The 25,094-nt window shown below is 39.6% G+C and overlaps 1 protein-coding gene across 3 annotated transcripts in view; it reads right to left on the reverse strand.

Moving 5' to 3' along the window:
* Ppp1r42 (protein phosphatase 1 regulatory subunit 42) overlaps positions 1–25,094 on the reverse strand; it is a 52,086-nt gene that overhangs the window by 3,233 nt on the left and 23,759 nt on the right. For all 3 annotated transcript variants that reach the window (XM_045143881.1, XM_045143880.1, XM_045143879.1), the window contains 3 exons: positions 19,360–19,477; positions 14,882–15,016; positions 7,936–8,095 (listed from right to left, as the gene is read on the reverse strand). In XM_045143881.1, coding sequence (XP_044999816.1) covers positions 7,936–8,095; positions 14,882–15,016; positions 19,360–19,477 — 413 coding nt within the window. The remainder of the gene's footprint in view (positions 1–7,935; positions 8,096–14,881; positions 15,017–19,359; positions 19,478–25,094) is intronic.

Genomic DNA, 25,094 nt, shown 5'->3' on the forward strand with positions numbered 1-25,094 from the left:
TCCAATGATTTTACAGTCTAGATATTTTGCTTGCCAGCTAGTTTAATTTGTCAACTTTGTGTATATCTGCCTCCCTGTTCTGGAACTGAGAAGCTGTGTTGCCTTAGCTGGAGGTGTCCTGTCCAGTTAGCCTTGGTTATCTCCTCACCTGCTGCCGTTACTGCACCTATCTGTACCTCAGAACATGTGTGGAACCCTCAGTAGGATTGTTGACAGCTTGGCTATTGGGATCAGTGAAGTCTCATTTTCAAATCTGTAAAATAGGGCTAAGGGTATTCTTTATCAAAATGTTATAATATTTTTTTTAATACCTGGGTGAATGAAGATTTAGATTTCTAAATACAGACATTTTCAAATGGAAATTAACTAACAGTTATTTTGAATTAGGTCTTATATAACTCTTTTTCACAGAATAAACCACAAATAAGAACAGAAATTAAACTAAAATTTACAAAAACTAGTTTAGTCCATTCAAACTGAAAATATTCATGTTGCTTACCACTACAGCCTTTTTGATTTGATTACCCTAATTTCAAAAGGGCTCTTTGAATACTACATGTCAAAATGATAACATTATATATACATTACTGAACATATGCAAAGTTTATTTTGCAGATGAAATTAAATACACTAAGGCAAATTTAAGGCATTTTAACTTTGCATAAGAACATTTTAGAGTTTTGTAACTAAAAATAGCTGAGTCTTTAAAATTCTTTTTGAAGCACAAAGATCTGTTGTTATAACTGTTTAACCATAACCTTTACAGTGGTGAAGGAAAGCACTTTTAATTATTAGAGTCTACTTTTTTTATTTTTTTATTTTTTAAATTTTTATTAGCATTTTCCATGATTATAAAAAAATATCCCATGATAATTCCCCCCAACACACTTTCCCCTTTGAAATTCCATTCTCCGTCATATTACCTCCCCATCTCAATCATTGTGAGTCTACTTTTTTTAAAATTAAAATTTATGTAGTTATTTACACATGTGTGGGGGTGTGTGGACACACCAGGGTCTCTTGTCCCTGCGAACATCACATGAACCACTTTGCGTTCAGCTTTATATGGGTGCTGGCGAATCAAGCCATAGCTGGCAGGCTTTGCAAGCAAACAAGTGCGTTTTAACCTCCGAGACATCTCCCTAGCCCCTTATGAATGACTAGATTCTTGTCTGTAAAATCTAAGTTTCAGTCTTGGAGTCCTGCCTGAATTGCTAATGGACCCCTACAAACTCCTCCTGATGAGTCTACTTTTTAATTCAAAGAAACTTAATGCTTCCTATAGTCTAGTAAAAGATACTAGGTATTTCCTAGCTAAATAACAGTGAACACTTCCTATGAATGAGTCCCAAGGACTCACATTCTTTAAAGGTATGTGAAACTAAGCACACTCTAAACCTGCTAGAAAATTATTTTTAAATTAATAAAAGACATGGATCTACAGGTATCCACATTGCTTGGGCTTGAAAGAAAGTTAAGCAATTAAATAACAAATTGCTTTCTTCATTGTGTAGTGTGGTACAGTATTCTCAGTGGATCTTGTGTGCAACCTAAATGTATTTAATGTCTATTTTTAAATTACCAAAGTCCCAAGCACCTCCTAGCATATTTGAAAAGAGGAAACATCTGTCAGAAGTATTTACTGTGACAAACACAGAAAGAAGCAATAATGTGTACCTTTTTTGTTTGTTTAATACCACATATTATTTTTAATTGAATAGTGAAGGCATTTGTTCAGAGTAAGTCTTTAAATAAAAAATAGTTTTGACCTAATCTTTAATTAAAGTGTACATTGATAGTATCAGGTTCAGTTTGAGGGTCAAAAACAACGTCAATGAGTCTGAGTTTTTCTTCCCCGCAGGGAAAGCAGACTTGTGTAAACACACATGAGTGGAGACTGCACGCATTTATAAGAGAAGGGGAAAACATTCCCGGCTCTGGACAGATGTTGCTTCTCTGGGCTCCACTGTGCATACAAGCACAGCTCGCCGTGTGGAGAGCCCTTAAGGAGTGTGCAGGCCATGGGTGCAGCTGTGTGGAACATGCATGCATGTTCTTTCCCACCTCTGTGCAGGGTCCTCACCTTGAATGTTAAATAGGGACTAAGTTATGTTGCTGATGCCAGCTCATTTTCTTTCTTAATGAAGGCAAGGAGTTCCCTGAATCAATTTTGTAAAAGTAGAAACCTCCCCTCATTCTTTTGTGGAGTTGGGAGATGAACCCAGGGCCTTGAACAAGCCAGGCATGCCCTGACCATTGAGCTATATCCGAGGCTGAGCTTTTTGCTTTTAACATCTTCTAACTTTATTGTCTTTATCTCTTAATTTTACATTAAATCACTGAAGTCAGGCTAGAGTGATGGCATAGTGGTTAAAGGCACTTGCTTGCAAAACCTGATGGCCTGGGTTCAATTCCCCAGTATCTACATAAAAAGCCAGATGTACAAAGCGGCACATGCATCTGGAGTTCATCTGCAGTGGCAGGAGGTCCTAGCATGCCCATATCCACTCTCTCTGTCTTCCTCTTTCTGTCTCTGAAATAAATAAATATTTTAAAACCCAATTGGAATTTATCTTTTATAAAGTTGGCATGGTTGCATTTATAGGTGAAAGTGTTGAGCTGTACATTAGACTAGTGCATTGTATTGTATATGTGATATATGTCAATTTAAAATGGAAAATATATGCATAAAGTATGATGCAAACAAAGAAACATAAAAAATTGAAACTAGGGCTGGAGAGATGGCTTAGCTGTTAAGCGCTTGCCTGTGAAGCTTGAGGACCCCGGTTCGACGCTTGATTCCCCAGGACCCACACTAGCCAGATGCACAAAGGGGTGCATGTGTCTGGAGTTTGTTTGCAGTGGCTGGAGGCCCTGGTATGCCCATTCTCTCTCTCTCTCTCTCTCTCTCTCTCTCTCTCTCTGGTATGCCCATTCTCTCTCTCTCTCTCTCTCTCTCTCTCTCTCTGCCTCTTTCTCTCTCTCTGTCACTCTCAAATATATAAATAAAAATAAAAAACAAAATTAAAAAAAAATTGAAACTAATCAATGTGAGCAAATAAGAAGATCCCTTCCAAAAAATATCAAAATGAGATGGGCATGATGACACATGCTTTTAATCCCAGTACTCAGGAGGCAGAGGTAGGTGGGTCACTGAGGTTCAAGGCCACCCTAAGACTACATAGTGAATTCCAGGTCAGCCTGGAATAGAGCAAGACCCTACCTTGAAAGACCAAAAACAAAACAAACAAACAAACAAAAACCCTAGCAACATGAACCTAAGAAATATGTACCAAGGGCTTAAATTCCATAATGTTATCTGTTATTAAAGAGAGACATACTGATATTCCCATCTAATAGGACTCAAATTTTGTGAGCCACCAAAATTTCTGGCCTGCCTGCAGAGAAAAGATTACTGAGGATACAATAAACATTCAAAAAATTTACATATTTTTTCTTAAAGGATAAAACGGCAAACTCAGGGGCTGAAGAGATGGCTTAGTAGTTAAAGTGCTTGCCTGCAAAGCCAAAGGACCCAAGTTTGATTGCACATGTATCTGGAGTTTGCAGTTGCTAGAGGTCCTGGAATACCCCCCCTCCATATATATATTCTTTCTCTCTTAAATAAATAAAAAATTAAAAAGGAATTTAAAAACCCTACCAACTGAGAACTGAGCACAGTGAGCTTCCCTGCAGCGATAGAAGCTGGTTGTTCTCCATGCACTTTTCCCAGAAGCCCCTCTGTTCTGTTGGCTTTGCTTCGGGTAGCATCTTTACAGCACAGAATAATTTACACTTCAAAAATGTATCCTTAGCTGGGCATGGTGGTGCACACCTTTAACCCCAGCACCCGGGAGGCAGAGGTAGTATTGCCATGAGTTTGAGGCCACCCTGAGACTACATAGTGAATTTCAGGTCAGCCTGGGCCAGAGTGAGACCCTACCTCAAAAAACAAAAACAAAAACAAACAAAAGTATCCTTTAGCACCTAGTTGGAACAATGAAGGTAGAGTGATTTGCTCCCATCAGTGTTCTAAGTGATCTGAGCTTTGCACAGGGATACAGAATGTGTGGTGTGTGCCAAGATCTAATATAGTGTGGGTGGCAAAGTATAAAATTCATCAACTTTGCTTTTTGAGGTTGTGTGTGTATTTTTGTTGTTTTTCCACCTTATGAAATACCAGCAGTACTTTAAAAAATTTTTTATTTATATTTTATGCTTATTTATTTACAAGAGAAAGAGAGAGAATGGGTGTGCCAGGGCCTCTAGTCACTGCAAATGAACTCCAGATGTATGTGCCACCCTGTGCATCTGGCTTACATGGGTTCTGGAGAATCGAACCTGGGTCCTTAGGCTTTGAAGGCAAGTGCCTTAACCGTTAAGCTATCTCTCCAGCCCCCAGCAGTACATTAAAAAACAAAACTTTTACAATGATTGTGATGGGGAGGTAATATGACGGAGAATGGAATTTCAAAGCGGAAAGCGTGGGGGGTGGGGAGGGAGGGAATTACCATGGGACTTTTTTTATAATCATGGAAAATGCTAATAAAAACATTAAAAAGAATAAATTAATTAATTAAAAAAAAAACTTTTGGGCTGGAGAGATGGCTTAGCGGTTAAGCGCTTGCCTGTGAAGCCTAAGGACCCCGGTTCGAGGCTTGGTTCCCCAGGTCCCACGTTAGCCAGATGCACAAGGGGGTGCACGCGTCTGGAGTTCGTTTGCAGAGGCTGGAAGCCCTGGCGTGCCCATTCTCTCTCTCTCTCCATCTGTCTTCTGTCTGTGTCTGTCACTCTCAAAGAAAGAAAGAAAGAAAGAAAGAAAGAAAGAAAGAAAGAAAGAAAGAAAGAAAGAAAGAAAGAAAGAAAAAAAGAAAAAAAACAAAACAAAACTTTTAAACATTTTATTTTTTTGAAAAAGAGAAAGAAAGAGGCAGGTAGAAAGACAGAGAATGGCATGCCAGGGCTTCTTGCTAGTGCAAAGGAACTCCAGATGCATATGCCACCTTGTGCATCTGGCTTATGTGGGTACTGGAGAATTGAACGTGGATCCCTAAGCTTCACAGATAAGCACCTTAACCACCAAGCTGTCTCTCCAGCCTCCAGTAGTACCTTTTATTTATTTATTTATTTTGCTTTTTTCAGATAGAGTTTCTCTCTAGCTCAGGCTGACCTGGTATTCACTATGTAGTCTTAGGGTGGCCTTGAACTCCAGGCAATCCTCCTACCTCTGCCTCCCGAGTACTGGGATTAAAGGCATGCACCACCACGCCTGGCATGCCTTTTATTTTTATCTTTTTTAGCATTACTTTTTTTTTTTGAATGGGAATTCTTTTAATGAGTAAAAAGTAGCTCAAGAGAAATGTACAGGCACAATGATTATTTTCACACCAAAATTTCTGTCATCCTAGCATTACTTTTTAAAAGATTTATTTTATTCATTTACTAGAGAGAGGGAGAAAGAATAGGCCATCAGGGCTTCTAGCCACTGCAAATGATCTCCAGACATATGTGTCACCATGTGCATCTGGGTTACATGGAACCTGGACATTCAAGCCAGGGTCCTTAGGTTTCACAGGCAAGTGCCTTAACTGCTAAGCCATCTTCTTTAGCCTTTAGCAGTACTTTTTAAGGTGTATGGCAAAGAAAAAGCTTGCATCTCAAGATCACTGTTGTTGAATTGCACATGTCTTTAAGAAACCACCAGGATGCTATGAACAGACTGGCTATAGTTTGGACAGTAATGTTAATTCATGTGGTATGTAAGCAATAAAGTAAATTCTTACACAGCTCCTATTTTACTGTGAATGGAGAAAAGACAGAAACAATACTAGCTGTCTCTTTGTAGTATTTCTTCTTTCCCAAGCAGTAGCATTTTCCACACTTACAGAGCTGGAGTCTGCAATCCTGAGCTGCTGTTGGAGAGCAGGACTGGGGAAGGGAGATAGTGTTATTCTCAGGGGTTCTCCTTGTGTGCTCAGAAAGAGAGGCTAAGACAGCAGATCAGACCCTGAGAAAAGCATCACATGCCAGACCCACCTGATCTTTATTGGGTGGTTCTGGGAAAATGAAACCATTCCAAAGTGCATCCACAGGCTCTGATTAAATATATGTTTCCCTATAGCATATATGATCTAGATTATGATGTTCATAGCACTCCTAACATTATACAGTGGTTGTCACATTGGACTGTCCACCTAACTTGTTGCAAAAGATACTTGAGATTGGGATTGTATCCTATGAAATTTTTTGTTTCTTGAGACAGGGTTTCTTTTTTTTTAAAAATATTTTAATTTTTATTTATTTGACAGAGAAAGAGGAGAGAGAGTGAGAGAGAGAGAGAGAGAGAGAGAGAATGGGTGCACCAGTGCCTCCAGGTACTGCAAACAAATTCCAGACACATGCGCCCCTTGTGCATCTGGCTAACATGGGTCCTGGCGAATCGAACCTGGGTCCTTTAGCTTTGCGGGCAAGTACCTTAACCGCCAAGCTATCTCTCCAGCCCTGAGACAGGGTTTCTTATAGCTCAGCTGGCTATAAGATCTGTTGCTGAGGCTAACCTTAGAATTCTGATCTTCTTGCCTCTGCCTCCCAAAGTGTTGGGACTATATAGGTACGTGTCTTCATGTCTGTCTGTCAACTGAATTGTATTGCCTGGCATATGGAAAGTGTTTTTTAACAACTGAAGTTATTGCTGGGCTTGGTGGCGTACACTTTTAATCCCAGCCCTCAGGAGGCAGAGGTAGGAGGATCATTGTGAATTCAAGGCTACCCTGGGACTAATTCCAGGCCATCCTGGGCTACAGTGAAACTCTACCTCAAAAAACCAAAAGGTAAATAAATAAATGAATGAAGTTATTTTCTGGAATGGTGTATCTTAATACAGAAATGATGTCATCTCTTTTTATTTTTTGTTTTTTCAAGGTAGGAGCTCACTCTAGCCCAGGCTGACCAGGAACTCACTCTGTAGTCCCAGTCTGGCCTTGAACTCATAGCAATCCTCCTACCTCTGCCTCCTAAATGCTAGTATTAAAGGTATGCAGCACATCATCTGGAAATCATCTTTAAATCCAAGGCAATTTTTTCATTAGGAGAACTAGAGATGATTTATATAGAGTTAAATTATGTATAGACTCAAGGTTTAGAATAGTAATTCTTAAACTGTTTTTATATCATAAGCCCCTTTCTGACCTAATGACACTTTTAATGTCTCTTTCAGAGAGACAACAGGTAAGAAAGAAGCTTTGGCTTGGAGAAGAGAAAAAGTAGCCTACCTATTCCTCTCGGCTCTTCCTCCTTTCTGCAACCATGTGCCCCTACCTCAGTCACAACTTTACTTCCCTTCTACATCCTTACAGGGACTCACCATCAAGTGGGTCCTTGGGTTCCTTTGATATGATGCTTGATCATTCAGGCATCTTTAGTTCTACATCCTCTGGGGCTTTCCTGAGTCGCTTGCCCTACATTTACCTCAGTGAGTGTCATCTAGTATAATCCCAGTTCTTCCTGAGCCAACCCCACCAATGCAACTTCATTACTAGAATGACAGACAGGGACCTCCAGTGCATGATATATATATATATGTATGTGTGTGTGTGTGTGTGTGTGTGTGTGTGTGTGTGTGTGTGTGTGTGTAAGGACTGAGAACAGGGAACTAGGAGGATCTCTCTTCATCTGCACTGCTGACAGTATGGCTGTCTCATTCTCCTAAAAATCACACAAGCCAGGCGTGGTGGAACACGTCTTTAATCCCAGTACTTGGAGGCAGAGGTAGGAGAATCGCCATAAATTTGAGGCTACCCTGAGGCTACATAGTGAATTCCAGGTCAGTCTGGACTAGAGTGAGATGCTACCTCAATAAATAAATAAATAAATTAATTAATTAATTAATTAATTAATTAATTAATTAAATCACAAAAATATTTGAAAAAAACATACCTCACGTCTTCAATAATTTTAGTGTTATCTTCTTGGGAGTGTTCTGAAGATGCATTTCCATTTGCAAGATATCTCTGTACATCAGAGAAAAAGACTAGTTTTGGCTTACCCACCTGTGGGTAATAAACAGGAACTATTTGAGGCACTGCTTCAAAGTTACCTGCAGCATACAAAGAAAAGCATCTTGCTTTGAAACTAATAACTACATTATCAAAATGACATATGATAGTATTAGATTATCTTAAATTATATATTATGAAATGAATTAAATAAAAATAGATTCACAAAGTCAATAATAAATTTAATATCCAAGCTAAAATATCAGACTTTTATGCATAAAACCTACATACATGAAAGTTCATGGTCTATTTGTATAAACAAAGTGGCCATGCTAATGTTAATATTAAAAAATGACTAAATTTTGCTGTTCTGAGTTTTTGGTTTGTTTTTTCAGGTAGGGTCTTGCTGTAACCCAGCCTAACCTGGAATTCACTATGTAGTGTTAGGGTGGCCTTGAACTCACAGTGATCCCCTCCTACTTTTGCCTTCTGAATACTGGAATTAAAGGCATATGCCACCATGCCTAGCCTTATTCTGAGATTTTTTTAATTAGTTTAAGGTAATAGATTAGCTACATATGGTTCTGGGGATATGCTTCTGCCTTTATTTGGTAACCAACATCCCACATCATTTATCTGTTTTTCAGGAGTGATATTTTGAGTCTGAACTGCCTCATTTATCTTGTTTTTTTGATTTTTATTTATTTGAGAGTGACAGACAGAGAGAGAAAGAGAGAGAGAGAGGGAGAGAATGGGAGCGCCAGGGCCTCCAGCCACTGCAAACGAACTCCATACGCGTGCGCCCCCTTGTGCATCTGGCTAACGTGGGTCCTGAGGAATCGAGCCTTGAACCAGGGTCTTTAGGCTTCATAGGCCAGCGTTTAACTGCTAAGCCATCTCTGCAGCTCTCTTTTATCTTTAACCCTGTGGTGGTTTGATTCAGGTGTCCCCCATAAATTTAGGTGTTCTGAATGCAAGGTTCCCAGCTGATGGAGATTTGGAAATTAATGCCTCCTGGAGGGAGTGTATTGTTGGGGGCGGGCTTATGGTCTTTATAGCCAATTTCCCCATGCCAGTGTTTGGCACACCCTCCTGTTGCTGTGTTCCACCTTACGTTGGCCAGGGGGTGATGTCCACCCTCTGCTCATGCCATCGTTTTTCCCTGCCATCGTGGAGCTTCCCCTCGAGCCTGTGAGCCAAAATAAATCTCTTTTTCCCAGAAGCTACTCTTGGTTGGGTGATTTCTAACAGCAATGCGAACCGGACTGCAACAGTAAAGTGGTACCGAGGAGTGGGATTGCTGCTAGACACCTGACTATGTGGCTTCGGCCTTTTGGAGCTAATTTTCAAGAGGAATGTGGAAGGAGTTGAAACCTTGGCCTAAGAGATGCTTTGCAGTGCTGTAAGTACAGCTTGATGGTCTATCCTGTTCAGAGCTGAAAGACCTGAAGGCAGTAAGAACTATGGACTGTGAGGTTTGGCTTATGAGGGTGAGAGCTTTGCCTGGACTGGGCTAGCAGTTTGTATGAAAAGCTTGCTGTAATGCCTGTGTCCTGAGAAGTTGTGCAGGGTTGCTTTGCGTAGAAATGAACTGGTATGAGCAGAGGAATATGGCACAGAAAGGAAAATCTTTGGGTGAACTGCTGCCCGTTCAGCTGCAACTAAGAGATTACAACCTTTGAGACTGGGCTAGCTGACCTGCGCTGGGGCAACAAGAAGAATGTAGATTCTTTAGAAGGAGCCTGAGTGCTCAAGGAGTCCTGTTCTTCAAAGTCTGCTTTAATCCCCCCTGGATTAACAAATTGGCACCCTACCTGGTATCGTGGAGTATAAGAAATGCTGGAAAGAGGGTCATTGAGTTTGCAACACGGTCTTGTGTTTTGGAAATGGCCATGGGCAGTGTGAAGCAGGTTTGCTGGTTGCCTGCATAGAGACCCCATGGGGCCATGAAGATGAACCGTGGCTTGCAGTGGAGACCCAGTGGAGATGCCGGGACCATGAGATGGCTACCGAGGAGCTGCCGGCCCCGGTGAAGTTTCCCAGGAATGTGAGTAGCCTAGCTGGAGGGGCGGAATTGAAATGCCAGAGACTTGTTGCTGGTTAGAATTATCGGACTTGAAGATTTGTCACTGGTTTGAGTTGCTGGACTTGAAGCTACAGAGTTTGATGTTTGCCCTGGTTGTTTTAAATCTTGTATTGGTTGAATGTTTCTTTGCTATGCCCAATGCCATCTATTACAGTGTGAATATTCTGTGCCATTCTGGGTTTTTTGAGGTTATATTTTGGTATTATGGCTCAGTTAAAAGATCTTGAACTATGGGGATATATGAACATCATTGAGATTGATTAAAACTATGGGGACTTTTAAAAAGTCAGACTGAAAGCATTGTATTTTACATCATGTATGGATATCAGTTTATGGGGGCCAGGGGCGGAATGTGGTGGTTTGATTCAGGTGTCCCCCATAAACTTAGGTGTTCTGAATGCTAGGTTCCCAGCTGATGGAGATTTGGGAATTAATGCCTCCTGGAGGGAGTGTATTGTTGGGGGCGGGCTTATGGTCTTTATAGCCAATTTCCCCATGCCAGTGTTTGGCACACCCTCCTGTTGCTGTAGTCCACCTTATGTTGGCCAGGGGGTGATGTCCACCCTCTGCTCATGCCATCATTTTTCCCTGCCATCGTGGAGCTTCCCCTCGAGCCTGTAAGCCAAAATAAATCTCTTTTTCCCAGAAGCAGCTCTTGGTTGGGTGATTTCTACCAGCAATGCGAACCGGACTGCAACAAACCCATAATGTCTTAAGTAGTGTTAGGCATATGCAAGGTACTTAACAATTTTTTTTCAGTGCTAGTAATTAAAACTAGGGTCTCACCCAGAATGCTACATCCTGAATGCCATAGCAAATAATTATTAAATGAATTCATTAATTTTCCATACAAGTGCTATGAAACCAAACACTAAAGGATGTATTTATTTGCATATATTTTGGATTTTATTAAGTACTTGATAATATTTCCAGTCATGAGTTATATGGCTATATTTAGGGTAATTTTAAAAATTGTAATGTTCTTTGTTTTATTTTGTTTTGCTCTAGCCCAGGCTGACTTGGAATTCACTATGTAGTCTCAGGCTGGCCTTGCACTCACAGAAATCCTCCTAGTTCTGCCTCCTGTAAAGGCCTGTGTTCCACCCCTGGAAAGAATTGTAATGTTCTTGAATTCAAAGGTTATAATTCATATAAGTTTACTATGATCCCCAGTATATAACTCCAAATTCACAAGGCTACCAAAATATAAAATTATTAAAATATGTAAAAGATTAAGATGTATTCAGTGGAAGGGGGACTTGAAAGGAGGAAAAGTGAGGGTGGTGGGAGGGGATTATGATTATGGCATGTTGTCTTATATATATGCAAACCTCCAATAAAAGTTTAAAACAGGCCAGGCATGGAGGCCACACCTTTAATCCCAGCACTCCAGAGGCAGAGGGAGGAGGATTGTTTTGAGTTTGAGGCTAGCCTGGGACTACAGAGTGAGTTCCAGGCTAGTCTAGGCTATAGTGTAACCCTAGTTCAAAAAAAAAAAAAAAATTTAAAACAAGATTAAGATGTACACAGATTGCTATCTTCCAGAGCTCAGTATATGGCTCAGTGGTAGAGTGCTTGCCTAGCAAACATGAGGCCCTCAGTTAGATTCCCAGCACTGTAATAATAAATACTAAATAAAATTACTGCTTTCTCAAGAATTTCTATTCACAAAAAAAATATAGTTGGTTATACAGAGGTACCTTTAAAATGCTCAGATTTGGGCTGGAGAGATTGTTTAGCAGTTAAGGCATTTGCCAGGACCCACATAAGCCAGATACACAGATGGTGCATGTGTCTGGAGTTCATTTATGGTGGGTTAAGACCCTGGCACACCCATTCTTTCTCTCTCTCTCTCTCCCTCTTTCTATCTCTCTCTCAAAAAAATTTAAAAAAAATTGAAGTTAAAATGCTCAGATGTGCTCTCCTAAAGATTTAAAAGGAAAAATATAGGTTGTACAAATACATAATATATCTTCTAGATTTTAATTTGTACAATAGTAATACAAAATCCTTTGTGTTAAAGAACGTATAGTAATTGGCCACAAACATAAGGATAAAATTATTGTACATTATAAACATGTCTCCAGGAGTGTCACTGATTTTAAGCCTGATAAACTCAGCTCTGTACCCTCTGTTTGGGGATGGAAGATGTACACTGAGTGGAAGCAAGGGATCCACAACTTATTTTCTGCTGCAGGTCATTAGCCTTCTGAAAATTTTATTTTCATTTAATTATTTTAGGGTCCAACCATTTTTCAATATAGTAAATTACATGATATATTTAAGAATCTATTTGAAAGCCAGTTGTGGTGGCGCATGTCTTTAATCCCAGCACTTGGGAGGCAAGGGATGAAGAATCGCTGTGAGATCGAGGCCACCCTGTGACTACATACTGAATTCCAGATCAACCTGGGCTAGAGTGAAATCCTACCTTGAAAAACCAAAAAATAAAATAAAATAATAGAAATATTTTTGAATATTCATTTTAAATTTATGAGATTGTTCCTCTTTTAGTTTTTTTTTTTTTACTGGTAAATATTATTTATTTGAGGGCTGGAGATATAGCTCAGTGGTATAAAGGCATTTCCTTGCAAAAACTGATAGCCTGGGTTTGATGCTCCAGTACCCATATAAACCCAGATGCACAAAGTGGTACATATGCATCTGGAGTTCTTTGCAGCTTTACAGTGGCAGGATGGTGTGCCTGTCCTCTCTCTCTTTCCCTCTCTCTCTCTTTTCTCTCTTTGTGACTATCTTTCTCTTAAATAAAGTATTAAAAATATTTACGTTAAGCCAGGCATGGTGGCACATACCTTTAATCCCAGCACTTGAGAGGCAGAGGTAGTAAATGCCAAGAGTTGGAAGCTACCTTGAGACTAGTGAATAGTGAATTCCAGGTCAGCCTGAGCTAGAGTGAGACTCTGCCTTCCTCTAATGTTCATCATCCAAAATTGCCAAGAGAAGTTATGTGTAGAATAAGATCATTAAAATTTAAAGACTATCATAGTGGGCTGCAGACACTTGCTTGCAAAGCCTGTTGGCCTTGATTTGAGTCCCCAGTTCCCACATAAAGCAAATGCACAAAGTGATGCATACATCTGGAGTTCATCTGCACTGGTAAAAGGCCCTAGTGTACCTATTCTTTTTTATTAGACACTTTATTTTTATTTATTTATTTGAGACAGAGAGAGGAGAGGAAAGAAGAGGAGAGGAGAGAGAGAATGGGCACTTCAGGGCCTCTAGCAACTCCTGACGCATGTGCTACCATGTGCATCTGGTTTTATGTGGAACCTGGGGAATCAAACTAGGGTCCTTAGGCTTCGCAGACACATACCTTAACCGCTAAGCCATCTCTCCAACCCCCTAGTGTACTTATTCTCTCTCTCTCCTTGCAAAGAAATAAATACAAATATTTACAAAAAATATGAAAGAGCTCATTCTAATGTTGTGCACTACAGCATCTGGGGTGTCAATTCTAGGAGCTTCCTTAATATGGTAAAGATAACTTACATATTTAGTTACATTCGCAAAGGAGGTTGGTGTATCCTTTGTTACATAAAGTGCAGGTCAGATGTTATTGAGTTGCATTTTTGTTTATTTATTCATTCACTTTTTGTTTGTTTTCAGGCAGGGTCTCACTGTGTAGTCCAAGCTGTTTTCAAATTTATTACAAGCGTGAGTCCTCATGCCTGGCACATTTTAGTTTTTTTTCCTAATGAATTTTTTTTCTTTTTTTATGTTTTTGTATTAGTGGTAGAACCCAGAACTTTATATATTTTATTTATCTATTTGAGAGAGAGAAGGAGAAAAAAAGGTAGAAGGAGGGAGGGAGAGAGAGAGAGAGAAAAAGAGAGAGAGAGAGAGAGAGAGAGAGAGAGAGAGAATGGGTATGCCAAGGCCTCTAGCTACTATAAACAAACTCCAGACATATACACCACTTTGTACATCTGGCTTTACATGGGTACAGAGGAATCATACCTGGGTGCTTAGGCTTTGCAGGCAAGTGCCTTATCCACTGAGCCCTCCTAATGAAAAATGCAAAGATATTTTATTTATTTATTTATTTGAGAGAGAGAGAGAGAAAAAAAAAGGCATAGAGAGAATGAATATGAGCACAGGGCCTCTGCCACTGCACATGAACTCCAAACACATAACCCACTTGTGCATCTGACTTTTATGTGGATACTGGGGAATCAAACCCAGGCTATCAGGCTTTCAAGCAAGCATCTTTAATAGCTGAGCCATCTATCTAGCCCCATGCATTTTTAAATTTTTTGCAATGTTGCTTAGCATACTAATGACTTGTGTTTAACAATTTATGTGGCTTACTGTTTAACCAGTTATATCATTGATATTATGCACTTTTGCTGGAATAAAAATACACATCTCCACTCTCATGACTATATTTATATGACTGACATAGTCATATCTGATTCAAACCAAAATAGACTTAAGGCTGGGCATGGTGCACAGGACTTTAATCCCAGCACTGGGGAGGCAGAGGTAGGAGAACTGCCGTGTGTTTGAGGCCACCCTGAGACTACATAGTGAATTCCAGGTCAGCCTGGACTAGAGTGAAACCCTACCTCAAAAAAAAAAAAAAAAAAAAAAAAGGCTTTGTTCATAATGATTAACAGTTTCAAAATGGGCAAAATTTCCTAACAATTGTGTTTATCTTTATTAACAAATAAGTCAACACAAAAAAATCTAAAAACAACCTCCCTTATTTCTTGGCTGACTTGTTGGCTGGACTATGCCCTTTGCTAGGTAGTGGTGGGCTAATGAGCGCCGGGGAGCTTACTTAGGTAGGTGTTGTAGGCATCCTCACTTTTGCTGCTGCTCCTCTTCTTGCTGACCTTCTTGGCATCTTTACATGCTTTCCAATTCATCAAGAATTGTCTTTCCATGTTTTTAATTTCTTTTCCATCAAGAAATTCTGGAGAAGAATATATGTTAAAATACAGTATATGGGGCTGGGCATACTTCCATATACCTTTAATCCCAGCACTTGGGAGGCAGAGAGAGGTAGGAGGATTGTTGTGAGTTCCATGGCCAGCCTGGGACTACAGAGTGAGATCCAGGTCAGCCTGAGCTAGAATGAGACCCTATCTTGAAAAAACAGAATAGAGCAAAATACAATATAAGCATATGAATACATAAATAAAATACACACTTCTGGTTTAGGACACATAACCAATCACAGGCTGACATAAATTTTTAAATAAAATGCCTTATTTATAGCCAGGCATGAAAATAGATCCTTATCTCTCTTCATGCAAAATAATTAAGTCCAAATGGATCAAAGACCTTAATATCAGACCTGAAACTCTGAAACTGCTAGAGGAAAAAGTAGGAAACTCTTCAACATATTGGTCTTGGCAAAGACTTTCTGAATATAACTCCAGTTGCTTGCTCAGGAAATAAAACCACGGATCTACCACTGGGACTTCATGAAATTACAAAGCTTTTTGTATAGCAAAGGACACTGTGAATAGAGCAAAGAGGCAATATACACAATGAGAGAAAATCTTTGCCAGCTATACATCTGACAGAGGATTAATATCTACAATATACAAAGAAAAGCTAAATAGTAAGAATAATAAAATAATAAGCTTTTTTCCAAAAAGCTAAATAATAAGAAATCAACAACCCAATTGAAAAATGGGCTATGGAACTAAATAGAAAGTTCTCAAAAAAAGAAATACAGATGGCTTACAAGCATCTAAAAAAATGTTTTACATTCCTAGCCATCAGGGAAATGCAGATTAAAACTCTTTGAGATTCCATCTCACTCCTGTCAGAATGGCTACCATCATATGAACAAATGACAATAAATGCTGGCGAGGATGTAAAAGAGGGACCCTTCTACATTGTTGGTGGGAATACAATCTGGTCCATCCATTATGGAAATCAGTGTGGAGGTTCCTGAGACAGCTATAGCACTCTTAGGCATATATTCTAAGGACTCATGTCACTACCTTAGAGATACTTACTCAACCAAGTTTATTGCCACTCAATTCACAATAGCTGGGAAATGGAACCACCTAGATGTCCCTCAACTGATGAGTGGATAATGAAGATGTGGCACATTTATACAATGGAGTTCTACTCATCAGTAAAGAAAAATGAAAGTATGAAATTTACAGGAAGATGGATAGATTTGGAAAGGATTATAAGGCCCAGAAAGCCAAATGTCACATGCTCTATCTCATATGTGGGTCACATAGCTACAAATGACTGAACTTCTATGTGAGCTATTATAAAACTCAGTAGCAGATTCCAGTAATCTAGAATGGGCATACAAATGGAATATAAGGGGAGGGAGGGGAACTTAATAGGATGGCATTATATATATGTAAGTGGAAGAACAGATTAATGAGGGTGAAAAGGCCTAAGTGAGGTCAGGGGAAGAGAATGAGTAAAGGAAAGTTGGAGGGAGGGCTAATCAAAATCTATATAAATAAGTCATATGGAAACCTACTTTTTTGGACAATGGAACACTCAGGAGCTGTAGATTGTTACTAGAAAATTTTCAGTGCAGGGATGGGATATCTTTCTGTGAATTTCTAACCAGGAAGGTCACTGACATACCCCAAAACATTACAGGCCATTGTGGAGGCCCTTGGTTTCCAACCCAGAATAGATGGTAAGACCCTATTGCTGAAGACTCCACATACTTGGGCTGCAAGGCCACTGAAAAATTCTGCTGGAACTGAGCTGATAACCTCCTCCATGTAGACCAGCTGACAGAAAGCTGGAAGAAGCCATTCTACATGCAGTTCAATGGGAGAGAGAGAAATCACCAGTGAAGATACTCAACAGTGGACACTGCAAACCTTATATTTGGCCAGGTAGGCCAAATGAGCCAACGGGTGCAATAGGGGCACATCTGTCATGGTAGAAACCAACTGCCCTCTAATTGGACTGGAGGCCTGCTCCATGGGAGGGAATACATCCCTGATAATGAAAACTTAAAACAGGGGTAGTCATGAGACCTAGGGTTATAACGTCTGCTGCTGTCTAGCTAAATGTATATACTATGCTCATCAAACTGCCCAGTAAGCACTTCTCTTAATGTTCATACCTATATATTAATGCTACTCTCACTTTTGATAGAAAACTCTCTTTCCAGATGGCAGTGATCTTGGGACTGATGACTCAGAAGGCATCATGGTGCTAGAAAGGAGTGACAGGAGTGCTCAGCACTGTGATATCTCTATCACACCTTCCAAGGTTCAGGGTCCATTGTGGAAGAGGTGGCAGAGAGAATGTAAGTGCCAAAGGAAGGGTAAGACTCCTTACAACGTGCTCCTCAGAGACAAAATGACCTGGATATCCATGACATCACAGTGCCTGACACTACCTGGACAAGTCCATCATAATAGGAGGAAAAGATGATGACATCAAAATAAAAGATACTGATTAAGAGGAGGAGGGGGTATAATGGAGAATAGAGTTTCAAAGGGGAAAGTGGGGGAAGGAAGGGCATTACCATGGGATATTGTTTATAATCATGGAAGTTGTTAATAAAAAAAATAAAAATAAAAGAATGTAAGAGCCAAAAAAAAAAAAAAAAAGATAGGACTCCTTAAAATGTGCTCCTCCAGATACAAAATGGCCTAGATATCCATGAGTTCACAGTGCCTGATACTCCCTACACAAGACCATCATAATAGGAGGAAAAGATGATGACATCAAAATAAAAGAGAGATTGATTGAGAGGAGGAAGGGGTATGATAAGAGAGTGGAGTTGCAAAGGGAAAAGTTGGGGGAGAGAGGGAATTGCTATGGGTTATTGTATACAATTATGGAAGTTGTCAAAAAAATAATAAATTCAAATTTAAAAAAGAATTTTAGGGCTGGAGAGATGGCTTAGTGGTTAAGATGCTTGCTTGCAAAGCCAAAGGATCTTAGTTCGATTCCCTACCCATGTAAGCCAGATGCACAAGATGGGGCATGCATCTGGAGTTTGTTTGCGATGGCTGGAAGCCTTGGCACACCCATTCTCCCTCTCTCTCTCTGTCTCTTCCCCTCTCTCAAATAAATAAACAAAAACAAATATTAAAAAAAGAATTTTAGGGGCTGGAGAGGTGGCTTAATGGTTAAACGCTTGTCTGTGAAGCCTAAGGCCCCCAGTTCGAGGCTTGATTCCCTAGGACCCACGTAAGCCAGATGCACAAGGAGGTGCATGCATCTGGAGTTCATTTGCAGTGGCTGGAGGCCGTGGTGTGCCCATTCTCTTTCTATCTTCCTCTTTCTCTCTCTGTAACTCTCAAAAAAATAAATAAAAATAAATAACCAAAAGAATTTTAAATTGAATTTTATCAACTGCATAAATATTTTTGTTATTTTTAGAAATAACAAAAATTAAAAAAATTTAAATTGCCTTATTCCATAGTGAAAAATAATCATTGAAAATCACTGATTATACTTTAGAATATTTTTAGTAATTTTTTGTTTTCTTTGTAATTTTGAGTATACATGTACACATTACATAAAGCAGAACCCTCTATTGATGTAATGTTATTTCTTTGTAGTTTACTCTTTATGAAATATAATATGCATGTTACTATTTCTTTAAACACAATTTTCTATACACTATATAATTTATTGTATATGGATATCCTATAAAATATTGAACAATGCCTATCTTATATGACATTTTATATTATCTATATTACATTCTGTGTCATACAAATGAGTGAGTTATGAGTCCATTTACCAAAAAGACTATCATTTAAAAATACTTTATTTTTATTTATTATTTGAGAGAAACAGACTCAGATGAAGGGAAAGAGAAAGAGAGAGAGAGAATATGTGCTCCAGGGCATCCAGCCACTGCAAACAAACTCCAGATATGTACCATCTTGTGCATCTGGCTTACATGGGTCCTGGGGAATCAAATCTAGGTCCTTTGGCTTTGCAGGCAAGTGCCTTAACCACTAAGCCATCTCTCTAGCCCAAGACTATCATTTAAAAAACATTTTTTTCTGCATATATTTTTTTTTTTCGAGGCACGGTGTTATTCTAGCCCAGACTGACCTGGAATTCACTATATAGTCTCAGGGTGGCCTCTAACTCACAGTGATCTTCCTACCTCTGCCTCCCAAGTTTTGGAATTAAAGGAGTGTGTGGACCACACCTGGCCAAAATACCAAATTTTAAGTTGACCACTTTCTAGAACAAGATACCATACCCCTGAAATCTAGCTGATAAATTAACTAAAAATCTGAGCAGGTGCTTTTCTCTATGAAAACTACATGAATGTAAAGCATGTACCTAGTGACTTGGACCCCAGTATCAGTCTGTCCCTGTATTTTGGTTTAAGACAAACAGGATTTCCACTGAGATCCATTTTTGATAGCTTCATCAACTTGTTCAGTAAAAACTCCAAATCCTATAATTAGAGAAGAAAAAGGAAGGCAAGTGAATTTAATAATTACCTGAGCCATTTTTTTATCTTAGCCATTTTTAAAGGTAGTTACTGCTCTTTATGCAGAAATAACTTTGTGGAAGGAATTTAGAATATGCTTAATGATGAACTTTTGAATAAAATGGTCTGTATTGTTAGCAGGATAACTAAATATGAGATAAAAATTAAGAGTCACCAGTCATGATAGGAAGGGTCTGTAATCCCAGAACTTGGGAGGCAGAGATAGGAGAATTGTTGTTGAGGTGGTGACCAGCCTGGGACTACACAAAGAGTGCCATATCAGTCTGGGCTAGAGTGAGACTCTACACCTTGTAAAGCCAAAAACAACGACAACAAGAAGTGAGTCCAAATTGGAAATTGTAAAACTGTTCTTGGTCTTTAGGCTTTAAATAGACTGAATCTATAACTCAAACCCCTCCTCCAACCTTTCTGTTTATTTCTGAAAAAAAATAAAAGCCCTATTCTTTTCTTTAACCTTTTTCTCCCCCCCAACCTTTTTTTTTTTTTTTTTTTTTAAGGGAAAGGGGACTTATTGAGAAAAAGGTAGAAGAGTCAAGTGAGTCATGTGTCAGGGCAATCATGCTTAGATGTTGGCTAGCATCCAAAGAAGAGACAGAGTAGTGGGGGATGAAGGAAAACTTTGGCTTTTTGAGTTACAACTCAGAAAAGTGGATAGGCTCTTCAGGGGTCTGTGAGCAGTTGCCAAGATGTCCTGATCTTGGTGGAACTCATCCAAGTTTACAGAGTGAGTCAATAGATAAGTACTGATTAAATAGTCTATACAGGGCTGGAGGGATGGCTTAGCAATTAAGGCATTAGCCTGCAAAGCCAAAGGACCTCAGTTCAAATCTTCAGGACCCACATTAGCCAGATGCAAAATAGGGCGCATGCTTCTGGAGTTCGTTTACAGTGGCTGGAGGCCCTGGCGTGCCCATTCTCTTTCTCTCTCTCTTTCTTTCTCTGTCAAATAAATAAATAAAAATAAATAGTCTATACATACTGCCACACATGTGCATGTACACACACATACACACATAAAATAAAGAATAGAGAAAATAATCACATGCATGTTGACCACCAAAAGATCTCTCTGAATGCACTGTTCTATGTCTTTATCTCCTAGTCTTGTTTGAGCATCAGAATGTCTTGACTTGTGATACCACTGTGAGTATAGTTATGTTTTACATTTTTTAAAAGGATATTTTATTTTATTTTATTTTAATTGGTTTTTTGAGGTAGGGTCCCACTGTAGCCCAGGCTGTCCTTTAATTTGCTATGTAGTCTCAGAGTGGCCTTGAACTCACAGCAATCATCCTACCTTTGCCTCCTGAGTGCTGAGATTAAAGGTGTGCACCACCACGCCTGGCATGTTTTACATTTTGTCATAACCATTTGCCTGCATTTACAGCCTATAAGAAAATGACCTGTGTTGCTATTTCAGGGGATAATTTAATTATTCCATGATCTACAGATGCAAGGAATGTGAGGAAAACAGATTAATAACATTTCAGAACTAGCTTTCCCAGTTGTTCTTCTTTACCTCCTCCTTTTCTGTATGTGTAGTTCCTTCCACTCACCTCCCAACCCAACATCTTAGTTTTTCTGTAATTCTTTTTCTTGCTTTCTCCCCTTTCTCTTTAAAAATAAATGTTACTGGACTGAAGAGATGGCTTAGCACTTAAGGCATATGCCTGCAATGCCAAAGGACCCCGGTTCGATACTCCAGGACCCACATAAACCAGATGCACAAGGGGCACATGCATCTGGAGTTTGTTTGCAGTAGCTGAAGGCTGTTGTGCACCCATTCTCTCTCTTTCTCGCAAATAAATAAATAATAAAACAAAAATAAATGTTATCTTCACTCCTATTTAATAGAAATGAAATCTGTTTTAAGTATTTCTCTTTTTAATTTTATTTTTATTGTTTATTTGAGAGTAAGAAAGAGTGAGAGAGAGAGAGAGAAAGAGAGAGAGAATGGGTGTACCAGGGCTTCCAACCACTGCAAATGAACTCCAGATGTATGTGCCACATTGTGCATCTAGTTTATGTGGGTACTGGGAAATCAAGCCTTGAACCGGGGTCCTTAGGCTTCACAGGCAAGCACTTAACTGCTATGCCATCTCTCCAGCCCTTGAGTATTTCTTATATATGCCAAATATTGAAAAAAAATTTTTATTCATTATTTATTTATATATTTGAGAGCGATAGACACAGTGAGAAAGACAGATAGAGGGAGGGAGAAAGAATGTGTGTGCCAGGGCTTCCAGCCACTGCAAACGAACTCCAGACACGTGTGCCCCCTTGTGCATCTGGCTAACGTGGGACCTGGGGAACCGAGCCTCAAGCCAGGGTCCTTAGGCTTCACAGGCAAGTGCTTAACCACTAAGTCATCTCTCCAGCCCAATGCCAAATATTTTTTAATTGATAAAGGTATTGAACTAGTCCAAAAAATATTATACTTAGGTTGTTTCCATATTTTTGTTATTATGAAAAATGCTTTAATGAGATGGCTCAGAGTGCAAGAGTGCTTGCTACATAAGCATGAGGGCCAGAGAGGGCCTTAATTTGGTCTCCAACACTCGAATAAAAAGCAGGGCAGTCCCATAGAGGGGGCAGGGATAGGAAAATTGCTCAGGCTCACTGGTCAGCCATTCTGACCAAAAAATGGTGGCTCTGGGTTCAGTAAACAACATGGAAGATGACAGAGGAGGACTCCCCATGTTCTACTCTAGCTTCTGCATATGTGTATAGGGAACATGCACATCTGCATACATGTGTGCATTCATAATACATATACTCACATATATACAAACACACCAAAACAAAAGGTAAGTAAATAGCTGGGGGGTGCTGGCTAATGCCTTTAATCCCAGTGGAGAGTGAGACTCAAGAACACCTTGAGTTCAAGGCTAGCCTGGGGCTACAAAATGAGTTCCAGGTCAACCTGGACTATAAAACAAAGCCAAACAAAATAAAAGTAAATAAATATATATGCCATGCTTAACTCAAGAATGCAAGTCTCTCATAAACAGTATTTACTTTTCTTTGGCTATATTCCCACAATTTGGTTTGTGCTTGACTCTGAGATATCCAAATAAATAACCTATGAACATATAGGAATTATCTTTTCTAAAATGTGACCCTTGGTTTTCTGAATCAGTTGCTTACTGTGTGCATGTCTTCACTTGCAAAGAGAGGGTCAACAGGATTAATTGTCATTGAAAAGCCCAGAACAAAGCAAGCAAGTCATAAAGGAGTTAATTTTTTGCCTTTTTGCTTGTCCTACTATTCCCTTTCACATAATTTCTCCCCTCTCTCCCTCTCCCTCCCTCAAAGGTAGAATCTATCTCTAGCCCAGGCTAATCTGGAATTCCCTATGTAATCTCAGGGTGGCCTTGAACTCACAGCAATTCTCCTACCTCTGTCTTCTGAGGGCTGGGATTAAAGGCATGCACCACCACGGTGGGCTTAATTCTCTTTTTCTTAATTTTGGTTAACTCAGCAACAGTTTTAAATAAGGAAGAAGAATTTAGTTAGAAAGCCATTTTTAGGCAAGTCATGGGGGCTCACATTTGTAATCCCAAAATTTGGGAGGCCAGCCTGGGCTACAGAGTGAGATCAGAACAGTCTGGACTACAGACTATAGAGTGAGGCTCAAACAAAAAGAAATCCTGGGCCCTTGATTGTATTCTCTCTGCAGCTTTGGTTCAGCAGGGTTTAACAACACAGCTATGATTATTTTATGCAAGTTATACTACATTTCTCTTAACCTAAAAACTCAAAGGGTGTGTGTGTGTATGTGTGTTGTATAACTTTATGAGAACTTTAAAATGATCTAGATAAAAATGCTTGGAGTTTTGTTCACTATTCCTCACTTGATAAATGACCCTCGACATAGTCCCTCCAGTGTATGTTTATTTAAGACTAAACTAATCCTGTGCTGAAATACGATTACCCTTTGGATACGCTCTAGTTGTTCATCGCCTTCCTGTCTTTAATAAAATGCCTTCACTTTCCTGACCTTCAATACGTTACTTAAGGAAGCAGACACTTTTCTGGACAGCCTTGGTTTGATAAATGATCATGTCATACTATCACTTAGAGGACTGCTACGAAGTCCTGAGGAGCTAGTTCCGTTCCCCCTGCAGTGCTGGTGCCTACGCTCCTGCATGGGTACGTGTGGCAGGCACTGCTCTCTCTGCTTTAATGATGACTGCTGATGAACCTGTATTTGACCAGCATGCTCCAATCTTTATTGGAAACGTCTGGCCCAACTGTCCTTACTGAATCTAAAGATAGCCATTTGTCATCCCCTGACTGCCTGTCATCGTTTGCCAGAAAAAAATCTATAATTTTTGGCTTGCTCCTGACTAAACTGTGGAATGAATAAATTTATCTTTGGGCCACTTGGCTTGTCAGGATCAATATTGAGCAGAGGTTGAATAAATTAGAAACTAAGAAAATATGACAGGCTATAGTGGTTTGTTCATTTGTATCTTATAAATCAAATATTTAGTTTATATAAGAGACAAGGCTGTCAAGCTTTTTATTTTCCCCATTCATCCTGAAGATTCTATTCCTCATGATAAATGGTCATCAGAAAGCCAATGAAGTAAATCACTAATGAATCTGACTGTGAGATGAACTTCTCAGGTTATTTTATTGATTTAATAAACTTTGCAGACATAAAAACTGAAGATAGGGCTGGAGAGATGGCTTAGCGGTTAAGCGCTTGCCTGTGAAGCCTAAGGACCCCGGTTCGAGGCTCGGTTCCCCAGGTCCCACGTTAGCCAGATGCACAAGGGGGCGCATGTGTCTGGAGTTCGTTTGCAGAGGCTGGAAGCCCTGGCGCGCCCATTCTCTCTCTCTCTCTCTCTCTCTCTCTCTATCTGTCTTTCTCTCTGTGTCTGTTGCTCTCAAATAAATAAATTAAAAAAAAAAAACAAAAAAAACCCTGAAGATAAAGATTAAGAATTTTCTGTTATTTATTTTCATATGTATTTGCATGTGCATTTGACTTTCTATAGCATTAGAAAGTTATATGATGCTGGCCTAGTTAAACTCATGATTCAACCTGTACTATAAGCAGCTTGCAAAAATGCAAGTCCAGCCAGGAGCGGTGGTGCACGCCTTTAATCCCAGCGCCAGAAGGCAGAGGTAGGAGGATCACCATGAGTTCAAGGCCATCCTGAGACTACATAGGAAATTCCAGGTCGGCCTGAGCTAGAGTGAGACCCTATCTTGGAAAACCAAAAAAAAAAAAAAAAAAAAGCAAGTCCAGCTGGGTGCATGCTTTTAATCCCAGCACTCCAGAAGCAGAGGTAGAAGGAATGCTGTAAGTTCAAGGCCAACTTGAGACTATGTAGTAAATTCCAGGTCAGTCTGGGCTAGAATGAGACCCTACCTCAAAAAAACAAAACAAAATGCTAGTCCATGCTCAGCACTGAAATATCTCTATCACACCTTCCAAGGCTCAGGGTCCACTGCAGGAGAGGTAGCAGAAAGAATATAAGAGCCAAAGGAGGGTAGGAATGCTTACAACATGCTCCCTCCAGACACCAAATGGCCTGGATATCCATGA

Source organism: Jaculus jaculus, chromosome 2 (assembly GCF_020740685.1).
Source record: "Jaculus jaculus isolate mJacJac1 chromosome 2, mJacJac1.mat.Y.cur, whole genome shotgun sequence".
NCBI classification, from domain to species: Eukaryota; Metazoa; Chordata; class Mammalia; order Rodentia; family Dipodidae; genus Jaculus; species Jaculus jaculus.